Source organism: Lipomyces oligophaga, assembly GCF_038497815.1.
Source record: "Lipomyces oligophaga strain CBS 7107 unplaced genomic scaffold V1516scaffold_7, whole genome shotgun sequence".
NCBI lineage: Eukaryota > Fungi > Ascomycota > Lipomycetes > Lipomycetales > Lipomycetaceae > Lipomyces > [Lipomyces] oligophaga.
This window is the reverse complement of record NW_027117791.1, coordinates 218,372-240,146: the sequence shown is the minus strand read 5'-3', so window position 1 is coordinate 240,146 and position 21,775 is coordinate 218,372. Positions and strand designations below refer to the sequence as shown.

Genomic DNA, 21,775 nt, shown 5'->3' with positions numbered 1-21,775 from the left:
ACTTCACCGAATCATGAACAGAACCCTCAAGTCGTATCCGCCGGCATAATCGGGCCCCGTCGTCTAGCCTGTACCATTAGTAGCAGTGCTCGACTAACCTCCGATGTGAGTAGCCAGCATATACTGAACAGCTCTTGTGTTTTAAAATTACTGCTGGTAGGATTCTACTCAAGGCTCCAGCTACAAACCAAATATAGCCCTAATACGGTATAATCTGCTGTCCTGCCGATGTGGTCTCCGGCATACATTGATTTCGCGCGCGGCAGGTTCGCCCTATAACTTCCAGCCCGAGCATGTCTAGCTCTGCGAAACTCATTTGCACTCAAGGCACGCAATGGCATCTGATATGGACAAATTCGACAAATATTAATAATAGCATAACATGAAAGGATACTACAGAATCCAGGGTTTCCACGGTCCCGGGCATGATCCATCTCAAGAGTGGTGTGGCTTCCACGGATGCCACATGGAAGCAGGTCATTTTGCCAAAACACAGCGTTGAGTCTATTCGCCGGAACCAGTGGAACCCGTATTTTCTGAACTACTCCCCGAGAACTGCGTAAATCAAGCGTTTTGCTTCTTGATTTCTATCAATCGTCTTCACGTAAAATGGCCAATGTCAACCTTGCAGTCGACCAAAAGGAGTAAATTTCGCTAACTCCACTTCTATGGGGCATCTGCAGGCTAATTCTGGATTATTTCGATCCTTTGAGTCTACTTGATCTAGTCTCACGTAGGGACCTCCCAATGATTTCAAGTTAAACTCCCTTCCTCCTTTCATAAACTTTCATGCGAGCGATTTACTGTTCAAACTTGGTTTTAGCTCAATTCTACCCCTTGTCAGCGCGACTCTCGGATGGATATAGATTGCAGACATTAACTTCATGCACTTATTCATGAATAAATTTAGAACTTTTAAACTCATATAAATCGAAACAGACTTATATTTAAACGTGTGTTTCACTATTCATATTTACGGCATGCTAACTCCGGCCGGACCGTAACCAGATGTGACACGATAACTGTTATCGGAGATCTACTTATGATATTATTGATTTTGTAATTAAAAACGATTCGTCTATTAAAAAAATATATAGAGATTAAAAAATGAAGTAAAAATAAAATTAAAAATAAACAGCAGACTAAAATATCCGGATTGTTCACAGCTAGGGTCAGTACGCTAATACGCTGTCACGTTCGTTATCAGATCGTGAGATCAGATCAGATCAGATCAGGTCACTGTATCAGATCATCGTTATCACCCCTCCAGCATCCTTTATACTTGCTCAAAATAATACTGTCTACAATATAAGAATAATAGAGTAGACATTATTATAATATCGCTCATTGTAATTCGCCTTTGAAGGTTCTGCTACTCTATTTCAAAGTCATATCCCACGCCAAGACTGGCCGATATGATGCTGGCTATGTGAAAGTATTTTTGATGAATACACCTATAATACACGTAAGATTATAGAAAATACTGAATGGCGATTTACTTTTCTGCTCCAATCTTTTTCATGTACGTGATCAGCGTTGATTTGTCTCCTTCATAAACTAACAAATTTCCAGCATCTTTCGCGAGACTTTAGAGGCTTCAATCATCATTTCCGTTCTTCTCGCCTTTCTAAAGAAGGGTATTTCGACTCACACCTCTTCATCCACCGCCATAAATAGCAATAGCCGTGCCGGCAATGATCCATTTCTTTATCGGCAGCTGGTTTGTCAAGTCTGGATCGGCACCGTGCTAGGCTTACTTGTCTGTCTACTTGTCGCAGTGACCATCCTAGCGATCTGGTACGCGATCGGCACAAATATCTGGCTCGAATCAGAGTACTTGTGGGAAGCTGTTTTTTGCTGTCTAGCCAGTATCTTGATTTCGATCATGGGATTGGCCATGCTGAGAATTAACAAGATGAAGAGTAAATGGCGAGTCAAGCTTGAGCAATCAATGTCAAAATTTGCGAATGCAGACCAGAATCTTAATTCGGACTCTTATGGGGTGACTGCGGCACATGAAAACAGACCAAAGGTAAAGCTTTATGAGCATATTCGGCAATTCATGGCAAAGTACGCGATGGCCATTCTGCCTTTCCTCACCGTCGTCCGCGAAGGTGTTGAGGCCATCGTGTTTCTTGGCGGCGTCTCGCTATCTTCACCAGCATCTGCTATCCCGCTACCTCTTCTCACAGGACTACTGGCCGGTTGTTTGGTCGGATATCTCATCTACCAATCTGGCACAAATCGGATGTCAATCCAGGTCTTTCTGATCATCTCGACTTGCTTTCTCTATCTCGTCGGTGCCGCCCTCATCTCCCGTGCTGCTTGGTATTTTGAATATTATTTCTACAATCAAAAAGTCGGTCACAACACTTCAGAGTCCGGCTCAGGACCAGGTTCTTATAACATCAGAACAGCAGTATGGCACTTTGACTGTTGCAATCCGGAAATAGATGGTGTCTGGATGATTTTCCAGGCTCTTTTGGGTACGTTGGAAATTTATTTTTGCAATTTTTCTATTTTTACAGACATTAATTAATTTTAGGCTGGCAAAATACAGCCACATATGGTTCAGTGATATCCTACAACTTGTACTGGATTGTAATTTCCTGCGTCGTGGTTCTCCTTGCTTATAGGCAAAAGTTAATTATTTTGCCGAGTCGCCAAATATACACTTTACCGACAGGTTCGGTAGAGTCTCTGGCCTCTTTGGCCTCTTTGGCCTCCTCACGATCGTTAGCGTCTGACATTACTGAGCATTGATTGTTTGCTGTCGTGACGGATGAATGAAAATGCAAATTATGATATGGTTATGGATATGAATAGTTGAAAGAAAAATAACGCGTCAACACTCAAAATAGGTTTCAAATCGCCAATGCTCGACTCCAAGGGTCAAGCACATGACAATGACTCCCACCACTATACTCACTAATCCATATGTCCATGCATGGCCCGGCTTTAGCGTGCTCAGCTCTAAAACAAATGTAGATACCGTCGACAAACACCCACAAAAACCATTTTCTAAACCATTAATCACTTGACATGAAACCAGGACGCCGTTAGTATGCATCTGTGCGATCGACAGACATCCAATGACGACTGTCGCAAAGATATTGGCCGTAAATGTTCCCAACGGAAAAGATTTGCACAGTGGATTCATGATTCGCGACAAGTACCAGCGCAGCAGCGTACCGAGCGGCCCAAAAACAAGTGCAAACAAAACGTTCCCACGCCATTTCGCAATAAAAATTGCCATCAGTACGGCACCTAGCCAGACGCCGAATCCAAGAACGACAGAGGCGAGCCTGGTATAGAACACGAGACTCTCGCTGGATTTGTATTGAGTCCACCAAACAAACTGGGGACATGTATGTCTGAAAAACAAGCCAACATGGGCCCCAAAACGTAGGCCAAATAAAGACAATCCCAAAGTTACTAGAACGCCGTCCAGCAAACCCAGTACGGAGTATCCTCTAGGACGAGACTCGTAGGGATAGTTTGCCATCAGCAAAAAGCATTCTTTCATCCACGACGAAAACGTCGTAAATGACCCGCAGAAACCAGTCGTCAGCCCGATGAAGATCCCAAGACTTGTGCCGCGGTCGTTGGGCAAAATAAATAAATCCTTGATTTCTGAGAGAAACCCCATGATCACACATCCTACAAACTGTACCCAGACCAACGAGGTCGATGGTGTCCCGGGATAATCTTCCAACGCATTCAGACCGAGCCGGGCAAGTACGCCGAAAATGGAAAACACAATCAACCAATTGAGAATTTCAATCATTTCTATCACTATGCCGTCCTTAGGTATCTGAATCTTTTTAGGTTTCTCGATCTCTTCTTCTAAAGTGTCTTCCAATTCCTCTGGTTCTCCTCCATCTTCTGCTCGACGTCGACGACGTGAAGAAATCGTCCGTTCAAGCTCACTTAAACCCGTCGACTGCGGACTGATATCTTGAATCTCCTCCGTCGGCACTTCATTTTCCGCATTCGTCGGCGCGTAGACCTCGTCAATCCCTTGAGCTACATTCATTTTGTTTCAGAGTCTTCAATGTTGTTTCTCGCTTGGTCTTTCACTGTAAAATGATTTGAGTTGAGAGATTTCCACATGCCGCCCCTCACCGTACAATTACTCAATCATCAACTCCAACCGTTGTTACATAGGGGGGCTGCGGGATTATATTTATGTGAATCATTTTCCTCCCAATCCATTTATTTCCATCCAAAATTGGTAATTTCATTCAAACTAAGTGCTGCAAACAAAATTATTTATACTATTTCATAAATTTTGATAATTCATAGTGCATTATACTGGATTCTAATTATGTCTATGTGTGAGCAACCTGAATTATTGAACTGGTTTGTCTTGTGCCAATGCATATAAATCACAGTGTATATGATTTGATTATATCAGGGACCATCTTCATCAACAATAGATGCATATGTATAAAACTAGTCTAATCAAGGTAATAACGCATTAATTACAGAAAGATTATCTAGAATTGTAGCTGCTACTACAGAAATAACGTCGAGGTGCCAATAGATGAAACAATGCTACTACTTGTTACTCTACTCACAATAGTTCAACCAAGCCCACATAGCTTGCTTTACTAGGCGCAATATCTACATATACCGCGACCACTGCTTCGATATAGGTAGACCAGCAAAATAGAAATTCTATATATTCCAATAGCAATAGAACGAACCCACAAATCGCATTATCTAAAACAGCACACTCTGCCTCCAACGCTCCACTACTTCCTTTTTCCTGGTGTTATCCTTCATCATCACCTTTGCCGTCGCTGCTCCCGGTCCTACTCCAGTTCCAAATCTCGATTCTGGTCCAATAGGTGCAATGGATCCTACCATACCTACTGGTGGAGTCGGATACCATTGCGGCTTCCGAGTCCGAGTATCCGAATTTTGTTTTCGCTGTAGAAGCTCAATGCCTTGTTTCGTCATCATCGGAACTCCATGTCCTACTTGTCCTGCTTGCACAGGCTGTTCAGGATGTCCGGCCATAATCATCATTCGTCGGGAGTTGGCTTGCTCGCTATTCATCATCGACGTTCTGGAGTCGCTGGTTTGTCTCGCTTGGATGGGGTCTTCCTGTTTCTGTTTCTGTGATTCAGAAATGCTCGCTCGTAGATATCCGGTTCCCCGATTGTAGCCGGATTGAGCATACCCTGATTGTGTATTCACACTAGTCGCATAGCCTGCGGAGTACATAGACATCGGCCGATTTTCCGAATACATCGAACTCGGCCGTCCCTGATTCATCTGACCAGATTGGCTTGCCGAATTCATCATATTGACCTGACTATGCCGAGCTGCGTCGTTCTGAGTGGTGAAAACGACTGAATTTGGCCGGACCATTGCAATCGGCGTAATTAAGCCTCGATCAGAACCACTGGACACTCGACGCCAGCCTATCTCATGTCCATTGTTGATACTTGGAACCCCAATTGCTGATGGTGTGTTACGTCCTAATTCCTGTTCTGAATGCGATTGCAGATACACCTTTTTTCCTGCATTCGGATTCTGGACCTGCGACTGGGGGTGAGAACTGGTTTGGTCTGGGACGAACCTAGCAGAAATCATACCGCCAGAATCAGCTCCAAAATCTAACTTTGTCTGTGCATCTCGTCCAGGTACGCGCTTCTTGGCAACTTCGCGTTTGCGATCTTCAACTGCCCTCTCATAGACAACTGACAATGGCACATCGTCTTCACCTTGGCCAACTTCTTTAGCACCATCCGCACCAAACTGATTTACCATCTTGCGACGATGCTCGTTCCCTCGTAATGCAACGTCATCCAGATCAAGTAATGTTGTTGTCCCTCCTCCGCCCCCTCTTGCTCGAGCTTTCAACAAGGCCTTGCGCTCTTCAAGCTCATGTAAAAGCGAATTCGGGTTCTCGATAGCTTCTTGCACTATCTGCTCCTCTGCACTTGGCTTCTTCTCGGGAATTTTGTCCAGCATGCTGTCTAAATTCTGATGTGGATTTTCAAATCGTAGACCTAAACCAGGCTTCATATTGACAATTCTTTCACTGATTCCATCTCCTTCAATAACCAATTTTTCTTCACTCTTGTCCTCCACCTTCACCTCGCATGGCTCGGCCAAGATCATAGGTGCAGATAGTATAGAAAACTCTTCTTCAGGCCTGGAGCTGGGTTTCTCAGTTATGGCAGGCGGCTGCTTCAACTTTTCTATCGAAGCTTTCTTACTCTGTTCTGATAATAGTGGCGGCAGCCGAATTTTTGTGGGAATCGGTGCCGGATATCGAATACCTGTTGGTGCTAGCACTACTGGCTGCCGTTTCTTCTTGCCGGTAGTACCATTTTTTCCGTGGTAGCCTATCCTTCCTGGCGAGCTGGACTTTATTGGCGAGCAAGGTTTATTAGAAATCTTTTCTCCACCAGAAGCTTCAAGTCCTCCAGAAGGCTGATCTTCAAGCCGTCGTCCCTCGACAGAATCTGATACAAGCTTAACCGGCGAAGCGAGACGAGCAGGAAAGGGCGATTCGCCCTTTCCTGCAAAACGATCATCTGATTCTACATCACCAGAATCTATATCTGCTGCCTTGGAAAGCTCGGATATAGTACCCATAGATAGCCTCTGTGGCCGTGGATGTGCAACTTGAACGTCATAGCTTTCTGGCATAGCGTTCTTGCCAGTCTCATTTTCATTTTCATTTTCATTTTCATTTTCATTTTCAATCTCTCCTCCATTTCTAATTTGAATCTCATCTTCCTCATTGCGTAACACCTCATTTATCGCCGGTTCCATTCCCTTCCCACAACCTTCCAGTTCGCTGTCGTCATCGCTCAAATGTAGTCGTCCTAGAACTGGCGAATCGATTTCTGATTCTTCAAACGACAAACGCCTTAGCGAATTCGAAGAGTCAAGAGCGGAAACTCTATTCTCCTCTGGAGGATTTGTTTCGCTCTCCTGACTTGCAACGTGCTTGTGAAGCGGTATTCTGATATTACGGTCAGCGATTATGCTCGACGATAAATAGCCCCCAATCTCTTCTGAACCGCCTTCTTCAAAGCTAAAAGTGTCGGACTCACGGTCAACTGGGAAAGAGGGTCGTTTCCACGAGGAAGTGGACGACAGATCTCTACTCACAAATTGGTCCGAAATGTCGGGCTCGTCCAAACCATTCGTCGTTGAATTCGGCTGACGACGATCGTATTCAACCTCAGCTTCATCCTGCGAATATTGTCTATCTTCTTGGCTATATCCATACCCATCAGAATATTGATTTCGGTACTGCTGGGGATATGTTTGATTGGAATATTCTTCATCTGGACCAGCAGGAACCTCTGCAAGCATCGCATCAACAGGGTATCTTGCAGACGAATGTGCAGCTCGAGGCCACCGTCCTCTTAAAGGCGCATCGTCATCGTTATAAATCGGATTCCATTCGTCATCTTCGTCAGCCACTTCTATAGCTCTACGCATACTGTCTTGCATGGATCTGTCAGATCCGCCAAGCTCTTCACTCGTAGACAAGGAACCGGTCATATACTGTCTATTGAATGCGGTGTCTTCATAACTTCCTTCTGAAATTTGGCTCGACGCCTGTTGTGCATGAACAGACGATTGCACCTCTGCGGGATCTAGAAGACGAAATTCATGAGGTCCTACATCTGTCGCATTTGTCTCGTTCGAAGATTTGTCACTATGCAGATCCTCCTTAGCTTTATTATGTTTGAGATGAAATCTCATCGTGCCCTTTCTCCTAGAAATCAGAATCAGTACTGTACTAAAATAACAAACCGCTATCTATCAGGAGCAGCTGAAGTAAAACAATAAACAGCTGTGTAACAAAACCGAATTTTTGATGAAGTCAAATCCACCAAATTATAAACTTACCAATCTCAGCGTCCGAAAGAAGATTTCAGCCAACCGCTTTCTCCGGAACCTCGAGCTGGAGTTGCAGGGAGGTGTTGTTATTAATAAAGTACCGTGAGTTTTGTTTTTAAAGTGCCTGATCGGGTGTTGGGAGCAACCAATAGTCATGACACACGGTCCACCAGCATAACGAGATTTACTAAAATTTCGAGATACTACGAAAGTATATTATAGGAAATTAAATATATCATATTACAACAACAAAAAGGCATGTCTGAAAGAAAAGTTATCAATAAGTACTATCCGCCAAACTTCGATCCGTCGAAAATTGAACGTCGGCGGAAATCTAAAGACAAAGATGTCATAAAACTGCAAACTGTCCGGTTAATGACTCCATTTTCAATGAAGTGCTACAATTGTGGCGAATACATCTACAAAGGTAAAAAGTTTAACGCGCGCAAGGAATCGACGGGTGAGCGATATCTTGGAATTGCTGTAATCCGGTTCCATATTCGATGTACTCGTTGTGCGTCTGAGATCACCTTCAAAACCGACCCCAAAAATGCGGATTACGTTGCGGAACGAGGTGCAGCGCGTAACTTTGAACCATGGCGCGACCCATCGATTCAGGATGAAACAGAGGAGCAGCGGCTCGACCGACTCGAGCTCGAACAGCAAGAACAGCAGCAGCAACTGCTTGATCAATCTGACACCATGGCTGAGCTAGAAGCAAAAGTCGTCGATGCAAAGCGCGAAATGGAAATTGCAGACGCGCTAGACGATCTTCAGACTAGAAATGCAATAGCAGATCATATTAATCCTGATCACGCTCTTGAACTTGCCCGACAAAAGGCCGAACTCGAACAGAAGCATCTACAGGACCAGCAGGACGAGGAAACGGCTAGATTAGCATTCTTAGAGAAGAAAAACATGAAACCGATCAAGCCTTCGGTGAAACCAAACAGCTCTTTAAATCCTCTAGATTTGCTGAAAAAAAGAAAACCAAAACAAAGTCTGGGCATCGTTTTGAAAAAAATATGATATTCTCTACTTAATCATTATACTATCAAAGAACATATTATTCCAATCTCAACCATTCACTACAGATATGGCATGAAAAAATTGTCCGTTGCAGCAAGATGCTTAGGATTAACCGCCTGTGCAACCAGATCAATTACTGTCTGATTTGCTGGGATCGTACCTTTCCCTGGTTGTGCAAGCGACGCTGTCTTTTTCAATATTGATTCCACGTTCACTTTCACAATGTCATAAAACTGCTGATCTTGCGCACATGGACGGTGCTGGAATGCATACCACGATATTACCTCGTCTCGTACAAACAATGTCAAATACTGCTCCAGATCAAACTCAGGCATTGTCAAACATCTTGCAAACACCATCACCGACGGCGAAAACAACCCCTCCATAGCTGCGGGCCCGATTAAATGCTGAATGTTTGGCGTCAATCGGAACGGCACAGGCTCAGGATTCAGAAAAGCAGGCGTTGGTGTATGTGGTGGCAGAGAGGGTAACGTCTCCATCGCCCATGCTGTTCCAGATAAATTCGAAATCAGCAACTTGTAAGGCACCCGCTGATGAAGCGACATCATAAATGACACGAATGCAATTCCTGCATATGAATATGCAAACTGCTTTCGGAATAACCAGAAATCATTATACGAATTAAATGTCTTCATAAAATGATCCCTAACTATGGTCCCGGGAACCATCGTGTTCTGAATTGCGTTCAGAATATCTATCCGATGGGTTATATCCAACTTCTTGTCCATGTTAATATTCAATTTTGATGCAAAGAACAAACAATATAACTCACTCCTTGCTTTGCCTCCATCGCCTGTTTCAACTTATGGATCGTGTAAATAAGCGGGTCGTCTTTATGTCTTCCTACCCGATTACAGTAGTCTTCATATATCGATTGCAGTGAAATAAAGTCAGGACTATCTTGAACCAGGCGGAAATGCGGCGATAGTGGAACAGCAGCAGCAGTATAGAACTGCAGATTTCGCCGTCTACTCTCGTTCCGTCTAACTAGATTACTGTTAAAAATCCTGAACAGCTGCGTAATTCGCTCCTCTCGCCGACAATGCCGTGCAGCGGGATACTGTATTGTGAATGGATACTCTTTGTTATCCGACCCACGAATAGTGATTCGTCGATAACATAATCCTTGGACTCGAACTATGTCGATCTTTGACAAAAACCGACCGATCTTGATGAAGTGCATATTCGAATCCTTATGCAGTAAGTACTGTCCAGGAACATCGATCTGATCAAACTTTTGATAATGAAATTCAGTCAAATGGGGACTTAATGATTCCAGGTTGATTTGGTCAGACATCTGTCGTCGATCAAGTTTCTCTTCGAACCGGTCTCGCCAGCGACGCAGTTTCGTCACATATGTCTGGATATTTGGGACATTCTGAACAAAGTCCGCCTCGAACGCTGACTTGAGATATTTTGGTAATATGCTGTCCGCAAATTTGGAAATATTAACTTCTGCCGCGGGTGGTAACCTAGTATCATCCTTTACTATCCCTGATCGGCCCATGTACTAAAATTGAAATTAGTAAATCATAAATCATAAATCGTTATCAAGTTGTACGTGCTACTTACCTGAACTCCATCAGACAACAATGCCGCCACTAAACGATAAGCATCTTCATCTTCTGAACACTTGAATCGTTGATAAATCTGATCAACAAATGTTTCCATAGAAAGAGTTAATAGAGGAAAGGCTGTCTTCAAAATCCCCAAAATCTCCTCCACATATTCCCAAGGTTGCATTTGAACTGGTGGATGAGCAACCTGTGGCGATCCAGGATTCATGCCTGGTACTTGTCCTGTACCGGGTTGGCTGGGATTGCCACGATTCATCATATGAGCTGCTGCATTGGCTGGCACAACTCCAGCCATCCCTGGATGCGCTCCATCGGCGGAAGTATGCTGAACCATGGGAGATCCAGGTGGTACTGCCTGGGATAATGATGGCGAACTGCGTATTGAGCTAGCAGAATTAGGCGTGCTTCCTCGTATGGCTGCATTCTGCCGTGCCTCTCTTTGAGTAGCTTGCAATGCCTGTCTTTGTAGCATACTATAGTCTTCCTTAGTCGTTCTCAACGAAAAATGAAGTGCCTAAATTAGATTAGACCGGTGCTGTACGCTATCAACTTTTTACATACCTGAGGATAAGTCTTTGCAATCCGAATCAGTATTTTTCGCACAAGTCGCGCCTCTTTGTGAGACAAAGATGTCAACAGCTGAGGTATATACGTGATCCAATACCAAGGAGACATTTCTCCTGCAAAATTATCAAAGGCTTGCGAAAGCACTTGGCTACTATCGTCCAAGCTAATAAGCCACAATATCCGGCCCAAAAACCTTCGCACTTTACCATTACGATAAAGTGCTGCTGCTTGGAGGTAACAACTGATTGCATGAGCAGCATTACTTTTATTATTTGTCAATTTGAATCGACAATCATGGAAGTAAGCCCACTCGGCCCAGGAACGTGGTAGAGAAAAATCAATTTGCACTGCATTAGAAAACGTTTGGTTGGCATCCTCATACATTTCCAGCTTGGCGTAAAACATTGCTTTGAGAGTGAAAAATTCGGCTTTTTGCTCTTTCGTGAAATAGATTAAGTTGGTATTACTGATCACCTCAAGACCAGTTCTTAGCTCATTTGGATTCTGATAATGGCATTTCGCTTGCTCACACAGTTTAAGAAAAGCTTCTTGGATCTCAATATTCGGTAAAGAGTAAATCTTCGTTAACTGGCCAATGCAAACATCAGCCATACCATGCTTTCGAGCAACATGGGCAAAGCGGTTGATAATCCAGGCAATCTCATGATAACCACGATATGAAGTAGAATTCGTATTCGCCGTATTACCATAGCGCTGCTGCATATGGCTTACCATCGGTAAATAGAATTTATTGATGACCGAGAAAATATGTTGGCGCCATGCAACGAGATCGCCCCAGACGTTAATGTCATCCCATTGATTAGGCAATCGCTCTCGCCAAGCCTGCAAAATAATCTTCATCTCTTGAGATTTAGAATCCACATTTGTAATATCTGTCGTCAATAAGTTCTTGTAAATCTGCGATGCCTCCAATAATTCTACAAACTGCTGGAACGCTTGCAGCAATGGAATATGAGCATTTGTTATTGTTTGAGGCAAAGAATGCCATTTGCGAAGAGTCAGTTGAATTCCTTCATCGCAGCACTTAGAAAGCTCAGAGGTCGATACATCGACTTTCTGTGAATAGCGCTGTAAATGTATGAACGCCTCAAAAATATATCTTCTAGGAGTAGGGACATCCATGACACCTTTAATTGATTGCTCTAAAGGCTCTCTTTCAACGGTCCAATCAGCTAAGCGCCAAGCGCACTCGAGAAGCAAGTCAGTGAATCCTTCATGTTTTGCAAGTTCTGACAATATATCCCATTGTTGCAGCTTTTCAGCAGATAATATCCAATGATCTTCCCACAATACATACTCTGACTCTGAATAGGGAAGAGCACCACTGCGAGCTTTGATCTGGGCAGTTTCATACATCTGCTGAGCTTGGTTCCATAGACCTAACTGCTCGTACGATATAGCAGCATTGGTTTCGACATACTGGCATCTTCGACGCCACAAACCGTAGAACATATCATCTTCCTGCAACGACGAATACATCTCCGCCAGCGCATCGAGATTGCTCTCTCTAACTGGAACGCTATCTGACTGAGGATGCAAATCCGCTTCTTCAAGCAAGTCCATGGTGATATACCAGGCGTTGAATGTTTTTCCAAGATATTTAAGTAAGTGAGGCGCGAGCTGAACTAGTGGACTGCTCTTGCTTATGCCTTCCAAAAGAATCTGAATCACGTTTGGCGTGCGGTCCATTTGTCGATTATGGTACTCCTTTGTAAGTAAGACAATAAAATTTCGAGATACATCCTGACGATCTCTGGCTGCCACTGTTGACCACGCAATAGGGAAAAATGAGATCCAACATCTTCTAATTCCCTCAGGATCATAATACAGCAGCTCAATCAACGGATCAAAGAAGTCTTTAGCGGTGACCTCCGCGCTACTGATGATAAACTGCTTTCGCCGCTCCAAAAAGCGGTCGAAATCATCATTGGAGGGTAAATTATTGTTGGCCTCGATAGTATCTGTCAAAGCATTGAACGAAGGCATCCAAAAATCGTCATTATGTAAAGAAAGCGCAGTTTCCGGAACTATCGAACCAAAAAGCAACTGACTTGCCTGGTTCAGCCAAAGTGAATCACTGAGACTTTCCCAATTCTGATCTTTGACAATATACATAAACCGCTTCCACAAAGATTTATCTAAGCTATCACCAAAAATCTTCATAAACCGTTTGCGGATAGAGACATCGGAAATCCTGGTGCCAACCAAGAAAGCATGCTCCATTCTAACCGTAAGCTCACTTCTAGCAAGCGAGGGATCCTCATAGATATCAATGACAAGTTGATAAAAAGCCTTTGTCAGTTCTGCATCTCCACGGGCTTCAAATACCATCATTTTGGAAAGAATAACTGTTTTTTCCTTCAACAATGGAACTAACTCGGCGCTATTGAAAATCCAAGTGCGAACAATTTCTAAAATTTTGAAGCATAATGGAATGTCATTCGATCGCTCTACCAGTTGTGTCAAAACAGTTAAAAATATTCGACGTTGATCCTCATGATGAGCAATGCGATCGGCACCAATTTTTAACAGTTTTTCAAGCAAAATCACAACTTTCTTGCCATCTAGTTCTCCTGCTGTGTTGGAAGTATCAGCAGCAGGAGTACCGGCATTTGATCCCGCTGGTCCTCCTACGGTGGTGCTGCTGCTATTGTTACCTGCTTGACGATTGGCTCCACTGCCATTAGCATTCACTGGCGTGTTCGGGTTCCCAGCCGAGTTGGCACCATTACTTGATGCCGCGGCTGCATTTGCAGCAGCTGCCGCCGCCGCCGCAGCTACAGCAGCGGGTTGTCCTTGAGTCAAAGCGAGAACTTGGGCTTGAGGCACGCTAGCCAAAATATGATCTCTGCATAATTTGCTGAAAGTTTTCATAAGCATTGGTAAAAGAGGATCAACAGCCTGCGGACGATACTCTACCAACGTAGTGGCCAATAGCACACTAGCGACGGTGGCTTGACCGTTCGCTTGATTGTTTGTGAAATTCTCTTGGATCACGCCGGTGATCATGCTAATAAAACTATTACTAGCGTCCGTTATCGAGTCGTCAGAACTGGTATTCTCGCTGATCGCACGCAATATCCGCGCGAGTACAGGCTGAAGGCATTCCTGAACTTCTTCAACATCAGAGTGGACCGACTGATTGAGCAGCTTTTCGAGTTGTTCAAGATTTGCCAGAATCCATTCATCAGTTTTCTGGTCGAGAGTTACTCGTATAACTTGTAACGAATTGATGAACGACACCAAAGTAGAGCTAGTTAGAGAACTTTGTGCTAAAGTCCGCTCAAAAAAGGTAAGTTTAACATTTACTTCCGACCATAAGCGAGGACCCAGAAATTGATGCAAAATATCGATAATTCGGCCCGACAGAGGATTCTCAGTCGCCTTCTGAGGTGAGATACAAGCAAATCGAATCAAATAAGTAATAATCGATTCTCTGAGCTGGAAAGGAACCTGAATCTCAGGCTTGGACTCAGCAGATGGTGATAATTTCACTTCGCTAGCACCCGCTATAGAAGGGCTTCCGCTCTGCATTTCATCAAATCCACGCTTTTTTGAGTCCGGACTCAGCTCATCCGATTTTATTTCTGAAGTTTCATCGACCTGTCCGATCCGAGCTTTTTCCCATTTTAAAATCAGTTCTGCAAGATCAACTGATAACACCTGATTCTCAGACGGCGAATTCGGTTGAAATCCTAGTTTGGGCATCGCACTAACAATCAAACTGAAAAAATGATCACGAGGCTCGTAAAATAAATCTGGATGACGGACGAAGAACTGGTAGACATTGATCACTTGAGTGACATTATGTCCATCCTCAGTCAGGACCCGCCGCGCCGATTTAGCCCAGATAGGGAATTTAGCATCCATACCTGGAGAGACTAGTCGCTTAGGTAGAACGGGAGCAAGTAAATCAAGCGCTTGTTTTACAAGCACCCTAGCATCGCTCTGATGAGCTTTAAGTAGCTGGACGTAAATTTGAAGGGCAATCTTCAAAGGCGTCTCATACGCAACAATAAAATAAGCAATCAAGACGGAAGCAGCCTGCTTACTCATGATATCTTCGAGCTTAATGTAATTCCAGCCGACTTTTATGATGTCTTTTCGCACATCCGCAACCAGAGTAGGTGCATGGTGAATCAGATTGGTTGACATTTGTAGGAGTTGGATTCGGTACTGATCTTGATATTCCGAATTATCTTCAACCAGATCAGTGAGCGCCGGCTTCCAGATCTTGTTATGGACCATATCAATCCATGGCTTGTCGATGAGCGCAGTCAAATTCCCGTTCTTGTGCTGCTCAATAATCAATCCAGAATTAATTACATGTTTGAAAATAAAACATTTAGTTGCGGTTGAAATCCCAGGCATTGTGAAATGATCGACTGACTTAGTTAAATACGCTTTTCGTTGCTCTAGTGTCTTCGCACAGACAACATTGTCAAAAATATACTGAAAGACTTCTGTGGTTGCCTCGATATGCTTGGTGGCAATAGTGTCCATGATCTTGAAAATCATTTCAGTGTCTTCCTCGTTATTACGACAATATAACAGACTAATTCTCAAAAGTTCTTCTAATACTTGAGTAACGCCGAGATGTAATGAAGACGACAACGGACTTGATCTAGCAAACGATTTTAGCCAACTTGCATTCATTAAAAGTTTCAAAAGCGATTCCTTTTGCGTAGAGACCCAGTCCGAGTTATGCTTTGCAATCCCACTGAATATATATATAATGTTGATCACCGCTCCAGCCTTATCTTCTGGTTTCGGTAGCTCAACTGCACGGGCGACCAATGTCGACAAGCGAACTGATAGTAATTCACGCAATTTGACGCTCATCTCATCGCTTACAAGATGAACGAAAATCTTGCCGAACCGACGCTCAGCTAATTTAGGAGCAAAATAGTCCAACGTCTCTTTAGGATATCTTGCAGTAAATTTCACCAGCGCAGGGCGGAATGGGCTGTCATGGTATCTGCGGAGATGTTCCTCTAAATAAACAACAGTAGTCACCAGATCATCCATAAATCGGTTTGCCTCAGGGGGAAGCAAATGGTATATGTTCATGATTGCTGCAACGATTTTGATATTATGTTGACTCATGAGCTGCTTACCTGAAGAGGTGTACAACAAGGAGGGTTCCGCCCATGCTTTCAGGTGATCAAGCAGTTTGGTTCCAATCTCAATCTTGAAATAATTTGTCAGGAGTTCGAGCAAGATTGCCAGCCCATCGAGACCTTGAAGAGATAATCTTCGGCGGTCAGAGAGGTTCAGCAATATAGGCTTCAATCCATTTTGCAGTAAATCTTTCGGCAATTTGTGGTTCTGAGCTAAAACTGCTTTCAATCCCTCACGTGCAGCATCGACAACCTTCTTAGACCGCGCGTACAATGTCTTGAAAAATACAGCGATTATCTTAGCACGAGTCTGCTGTTGTTGATTTGGATGATTTTGGAAGAAATCAGGACTCATCATTGCAATAGTAAGTAATCTAATACAGACTATGCGCAGCTGGATTAATTGATCGAGCTCTTTTTGGTCCACCAATCGAGTATTCGGTGGCGGTGAAATCAATGCCTCGTCATCTGCATCTGCCAAGGCTAACGCTTCCATCAATAGACGAAGCAGTTCGTCGCCAAACTGTACAAACGAATGTTCTAGGCTAAGACAGAATGTCATTGCATCGATATTACCTATCTGCATAGGAAAGGGTAGGGCACGAAGTGGTTTGCCGAATATCGACATTAACAGCGAATTTTTCACAGGCTCCAGCATTTCATACAGCGGCACGTCAACAAGCGAAGATAGTAACCGTAAACACGATTGAGCCGATTCTCGGACGATCTGATGAGAATTTGCAACGTCGTAAAACAAGGTTCCCAAAAGGACATGGAATAGTCTACCTTTCATTTCATCCTTAGTCATATCTTTGTGACATATTGTTAAAGTATGCTTCATAAGCTGTCGCGCATCTTCCTGAGCTTGGCATGGCATTTCTGGGGAAATATCTTTCAAAACGAATATCAGTGCTCGTAGAATATCTAGTTCTCGCTTCATGACCCACTCTCGTGAAAACTCAAACTCGTTCAACAGAACTTTGAGACCCAAACAGCCGCCCGCTTTTTTATACCATTGCTCTTCAAAGCAAGCATGACAAAACACAGCGGTCAAAGATTTAAAAACAGGGAATTTTTGTGCTGAGTCGGCCGTACCAAAGATCTCCAAACAGCTACGGTATATATACCTAATGGATTCTTGACCGGATTCCCGAACAGGAAGCTTGTGGGATCCCAGAGAATCGGCAATGGCTTGGTAGACCAATCTGAAATCAATACACTGAGGATCTTCATGATCGTTTACCATGAATGGCCGCTTATCGCGTTTCACGATTAGAATTACTCGGCCAATCTCTAGCATAACAACATGTTCGCACAAATCTTTGATTAACTGGCGTGCTTCTTCCCGAACTGCGCTGATAGCAGTAGCATTAAAGCAGCACGTGAGTAATTTCAGAAACAATTCGTTCTGCGCCTGTAGCTTTCTAGTCGATCGCGGATGACTTTGCAAAGAGAATCTGGGATCAGGAGGAATCATACCAGTCTTTATTGCTTTCACACATTCTAGGAGGACCTGACTGGTGTTGTCTTCAAGGCTAGTGCGATCGATGAACAGTTTCAATGTTATTGACAGCAACTTAAATGCCTCAACGCGGTAATGCATATCTGCCTTATAGTCCATTATTGCTTTGAATACGCCTTCTAGTCCAGCTGAAACAGGGAATGATCGCCGACCTGCGAGACCATTAACTTCAATATTGATGCATGGGTCGTCAGACATGCTTTGCGCACTTAAATTCTTAGGTGGCTGTAAGAACCTGCGGTTTCGGCCACCTAGCTTTCCCAATATCCGTAGTGCTGTATGACTCGGCTGATGCGAATATGGCAATGGTCGTAAATGTGTCCACAAGGCTTCCATGACTTCTTCGATAACAGGTTCCAAAAGATTATCAAAGTAGTCTGGAGTCAGATTGTCGACACATAATTCCAAGGTCCGGAGTCCTTGACTGACGAGTTCTGGAGATCCTGTTAATGAAATGACAAGTGGCTGCATTAGATACTTTAGATAAGGTACCAAGACGCTTAATCGCACAGGCACAGTTAAGCAAAGTTCGACATATAAATCTCTCTCTTGAGGCTTGCGAGCTGCTAATAGAAGCTTGTTCAAAGAGTCTAATAGACTCTGCAAAATCGGTAAAACTTCCTTATACAAAGATTCAAATCTGCCACCTCCAATGCTAGTGAACAGCGTGCGCAAGAGTATATAATAGTTTAATGGATCCTCCGCAGTAGTCGCTAAACTGAGAGAGTTCATTATAAGATTTCGTAGGTGGGGTAGAAATACTTGTTCGTTAGTCGTAGAAAACAGATTGACAGCCATGAATGACAATTTGAAGAGCCGAAGCAAGAGATTCACGCGTAGAGTATCACTCTGGCCAACTTGATCGAGACGATCCATAAGGAAATTCAATAGAATACCAGAAAAATTTGCAGATGTCGGTTCACTCGCAAGGAAAAACTGTGGAATGTGTAGCAGGGAAGGATTCAACATCATTGTTTCAAATAGATTGGGTAGTTCTGGTTCAAGCACCTCATGGAATACAGCAGGATCAATGTGAATAAAAACTGTGGCGAAAGTTTCTAAAAGTTCCTTTTCCTCCTTTGAACTGGAAATGGGGATATTAGGACCGAAAGATTCATGGTTTGCAAGACGATGTGTATCGAGGACGGGCTTATCGCGAACAGTAGAATAGTACATGAATCCTTTGGCGCACTCGCGAAAGAGTTTTCGAAAAATAAAGATCTGTTCGTAATTGAAACCGCGAGCTGTCTCATGCCACTGAATAGGTACGATATTACTAGTCGCAGGGGTGGGTGGTGGATTGCACGCTTTCAGGCCAAACATGATTGTTTTCAGTCCATTTAGAAACGTCTTGAACAGATATCGACCATCTAAAACGTTAAATTCTATACGTTCAGAAAAGAATTGAACCAGCTTACCTCTCATTCCATCGGTAGATATATCTGCGTGCAATTTGATTGGGAAAGAATTCAGTACGTCAATCATATCGAATTCAGCTTTCTCCTTCTCTTCTTGAGCCAGCTGCTCGATTTCGTCAGAAAATTCTAGCTTTTTGCCTTTCTCCTCGAGCCGAGTCAAAGCTGCTATAGGATCAACAGGACGCTTCTCGATTTTCTCGGAGCTTCGCTTGAGAGCGTTGCTATAGTTTCTATTGAGCGATGCTAATTTCTCGGAAAATCCGTTAAGAATGAAGACGATGAGTTGACGACCTATATAATTAGTTTTGATCGCAGCTGAAGTACAGATTGTAAGTTTGACAAACCTTCAGCCTTGTCAGGCAAATTCATGATCCGTTCCACCAGATTTAACAGCAGTTTCGAGCTCATACTTTGAAAAGTCGCCGCTAATGAGTCGTCTAAAATATTTTTCATGTAGACGTCGATTGTGAGCCAGATATGATTTGCTGAAAGTTCATTACGGACATGGTGGAGAAGGTCAGCAACCATACTATAAGCAAGTGGCCTGAATTGTCAGAATGAACTGTAATTGGAAGAAAGAGGGAAAAGAAGTACCTAAGAGTTTCATGAACTGTAAGACCATCTCCGAGAAGAACTTTTGTGTTCAAAAAGAGCTCAATTTTAGGTATAAATATTGCTCTAAAATCAGTCGACAGAATGTGTCTTGTAGCTACTAGCAGTTCTTTACGAGAGGCGGACAGCTCGCGAGGGCAGTCTTTCAGTAGTCGAACGACGTATTCTGGAATCAAGGCATGATACCTCTTAAGGGCTGGCGCGAAGCCTCTGAGAACGTAAGCTAAAAATGACATTGTCTACAATGTGAGTAAAATATTCTAAGTGAAGAAAATAAAATTACCTTGACTTGCGCTGTGATGAACTCGCCAAATGCCGATCTGTTCTTTATAGCAGGCGAAACAGAGGTGTAGATTTCACCCCTCGAGGCTGCTGCGGTGTGAGCTTCAGCTTGCGGGGCCGCTTGGAGGGCCAGCATATCAAAAATTAGAGGGACAAAAACGGCAAGATTTTCGCTGACAGACTGCTTATGAGTGGAGAAAAGTAAGACCACGATGATAGGGCATTCGGTTAAGACACGGAAACTGTAGAGACAGCGGGGAAGCGATTTGGCAGTGGTTTCACCGCCAATTTCGGGTGGCATGGAGGGTGAAGTTGGTCGAGGAGAGTGAAAAGACATGATACCGGGCTAGAATTAGTTAGTATCATGCCATTTGAGTAAAGCAATAAAACTGACCGTGGAGACGGCGGTGAGAGGAGCAGTGGCCGGAGTCGTTGAGGAGCCGTGGTTGTCAAAAGTGTCTTTAACGACGACGGACATATTCTTGTACATTTCTACTACGAGATTGAGAAAAGGCTGGACTTGCTCGTCGAGGGCTGACTTGTATGTTCTGTGAAGGACAGTTATGATTTTCATGCAGAGGACGCCATTCTCTTCGTTTTCAGTCCGTAGGAGAGACATGAGGAGCTGCATGACGCGCATGGCGAAAGGACGAAAGGCCTCATTTGCGGGCAGTCGGTGAATAATTTCAAGCAAACAATTGCGGAGTTTCTGTTCAGGTGCGACAGTAAGAAAGCTCGTGGGGATGGTCTCTAACATAGAGATCAAGACTGGCATGACTTTGTCGAGGAACCGAGGATATTCCTGCTGGGCCTGGAATAGCTCAAGCGAGTCGCGGAGGTCTATAGCAACGGACAAACGCGTTTTAAGATCTGATAGTGTTAGCTCAGTAAAAAAAGATGATAAAAAAGAGAAAAACGGACCTGAGGAGGCATCCGACAGTCGCTGAGCGTATACGTCGGCGGATAGACCAACCATTGCGAGCTAGTTTTGATATAATGTAGAATTTTATACAGCGATTGATTGATTGTATTATACCGTTATGTATTATATTCTTTTGTATTATGCTGATAATAATATAAAATGTACTATACCATGAATCAAACAATCTGTTAAACTGATCAAACAGCGTAACACAACAAATATTGATACTGCATACACACTGAAATATCGAGTGCAGATCGACGCGGGAGCAAAATCCAGACGACGAGGGATCCGGGCTGCCAAATCTGCTTATATTTTTATTACGTAATCCGAACCCTACTCCGATGTGATTTTTTGCTCTTGTAAACCAGTTACTGTAATAGGTATCTATTGGCTAGCGGTTTGAGGAGGGAGACTTAAAGAGTAATTATTATACTATGTCCAATCTGCTAACTAAATATATAATAAAGGATTGCAGTATTTTAACAGATTCGGTTCTGACAATCAATATAATAATGCATTGTTCATTTTCGTAAATAGTGCAATATAATACTATTTTTTGAATGGGAAATATATGTTCCAGGCTTCAGACGAGAATTCCAAATGATCAGTGGTCTAGTTCAGCTAGGCTCAGGCCCTTTCTCTTGGTTCTTCCCGTCAATTTCTCCGATACCAATATTAGTAAGGTCTCATTGAATTCGGTACTTGGTGTTGATAGTGGCATGAATGGGAATACATTTCACCTACAACTTATGAAATTATCCTCCTAAAATACTTACTCAACTTTCTACTCTTATCAACTTATC

The 21,775-nt window shown here is 43.4% G+C and overlaps 6 protein-coding genes across 6 annotated transcripts; 2 read left to right on the top strand and 4 right to left on the bottom strand.

The window, feature by feature from the left end:
• Positions 1-1,234: 1,234 nt before the first annotated feature.
• On the top strand, positions 1,235-2,833 carry V1516DRAFT_679615 (high-affinity iron transporter). Its single transcript, XM_066922961.1, has 3 exons — positions 1,235-1,522; positions 1,573-2,486; positions 2,546-2,833. The coding sequence occupies exons 1-3, from the start codon at positions 1,488-1,490 to the stop codon at positions 2,761-2,763; spliced, it is 1,167 nt and encodes a 388-aa protein (XP_066775573.1). The 5' UTR covers positions 1,235-1,487; the 3' UTR covers positions 2,764-2,833.
• V1516DRAFT_679614 (CrcB-like protein-domain-containing protein) lies at positions 2,491-4,217 on the bottom strand. The gene has a single exon (XM_066922960.1). The coding sequence runs from the start codon at positions 4,034-4,036 to the stop codon at positions 2,846-2,848; it is 1,191 nt and encodes a 396-aa protein (XP_066775572.1). The 5' UTR covers positions 4,037-4,217; the 3' UTR covers positions 2,491-2,845.
• Positions 4,218-4,275: 58 nt separating this feature from the next.
• Positions 4,276-6,724, bottom strand: V1516DRAFT_679613 (uncharacterized protein). The gene has a single exon (XM_066922959.1). It carries the CDS (start codon positions 6,667-6,669, stop codon positions 4,726-4,728), a length of 1,944 nt encoding a protein of 647 aa, XP_066775571.1. The 5' UTR covers positions 6,670-6,724; the 3' UTR covers positions 4,276-4,725.
• V1516DRAFT_679612 (uncharacterized protein) lies at positions 6,687-7,981 on the bottom strand. Its single transcript, XM_066922958.1, has 3 exons — positions 7,888-7,981; positions 7,138-7,753; positions 6,687-6,988 (listed from the first exon to the last, which is right to left on the bottom strand). Exons 2-3 carry the CDS (start codon positions 7,738-7,740, stop codon positions 6,926-6,928), a joined length of 666 nt encoding a protein of 221 aa, XP_066775570.1. The 5' UTR covers positions 7,741-7,753; positions 7,888-7,981; the 3' UTR covers positions 6,687-6,925.
• A 155-nt stretch (positions 7,982-8,136) lies between these two features.
• On the top strand, positions 8,137-8,781 carry V1516DRAFT_614539 (CWC16 protein; the record flags this gene model as incomplete). Its single annotated transcript, XM_066919332.1, has 1 exon — positions 8,137-8,781. A coding segment is annotated over one exon (645 nt), but the record flags the coding sequence as incomplete, so codon positions are not given.
• Positions 8,782-9,285: 504 nt separating this feature from the next.
• Positions 9,286-21,228, bottom strand: V1516DRAFT_508906 (uncharacterized protein). The gene is made up of 9 exons (XM_066919134.1): positions 20,969-21,228; positions 20,442-20,917; positions 20,049-20,393; positions 19,748-20,004; positions 19,498-19,697; positions 19,154-19,444; positions 11,067-19,105; positions 10,501-11,019; positions 9,286-10,438 (listed from the first exon to the last, which is right to left on the bottom strand). Exons 1-9 carry the CDS (start codon positions 21,021-21,023, stop codon positions 9,665-9,667), a joined length of 10,956 nt encoding a protein of 3,651 aa, XP_066775568.1. The 5' UTR covers positions 21,024-21,228; the 3' UTR covers positions 9,286-9,664.
• Positions 21,229-21,775: the final 547 nt, after the last annotated feature.

What these genes read in the sequence shown, in the direction of transcription:
- V1516DRAFT_679613 (XM_066922959.1), bottom strand. Translation starts at nt 6,669, where the DNA reads ATGCCAGAAAGCTATGACGTTCAAGTTGCACATCCACGGCCACAGAGG.
- V1516DRAFT_679615 (XM_066922961.1), top strand. Translation starts at nt 1,488, where the DNA reads ATGGCGATTTACTTTTCTGCTCCAATCTTTTTCAT. An exon ending in TCTGCTCCAATCTTTTTCAT is followed by an intron (nt 1,523 to 1,572) that starts GTACGTGATCAG and finishes ACAAATTTCCAG; the next exon opens with CATCTTTCGCGAGACTTTAG. An exon ending in GATTTTCCAGGCTCTTTTGG is followed by an intron (nt 2,487 to 2,545) that starts GTACGTTGGAAA and finishes AATTAATTTTAG; the next exon opens with GCTGGCAAAATACAGCCACA.
- V1516DRAFT_508906 (XM_066919134.1), bottom strand. Translation starts at nt 21,023, where the DNA reads ATGGTTGGTCTATCCGCCGACGTATACGCTCAGCGACTGTCGGATGCC. An exon ending in ACTGTCGGATGCCTCCTCAG is followed by an intron (nt 20,918 to 20,968) that starts GTCCGTTTTTCT and finishes TAACACTATCAG; the next exon opens with ATCTTAAAACGCGTTTGTCC. An exon ending in CTCTCACCGCCGTCTCCACG is followed by an intron (nt 20,394 to 20,441) that starts GTCAGTTTTATT and finishes AACTAATTCTAG; the next exon opens with CCCGGTATCATGTCTTTTCA.
- V1516DRAFT_679614 (XM_066922960.1), bottom strand. Translation starts at nt 4,036, where the DNA reads ATGAATGTAGCTCAAGGGATTGACGAGGTCTACGCGCCGACGAATGCG.
- V1516DRAFT_679612 (XM_066922958.1), bottom strand. Translation starts at nt 7,740, where the DNA reads ATGAGATTTCATCTCAAACATAATAAAGCTAAGGAGGATCTGCATAGT. An exon ending in CCGACATTTCGGACCAATTT is followed by an intron (nt 6,989 to 7,137) that starts GTGAGTAGAGAT and finishes CCGTAATATCAG; the next exon opens with AATACCGCTTCACAAGCACG.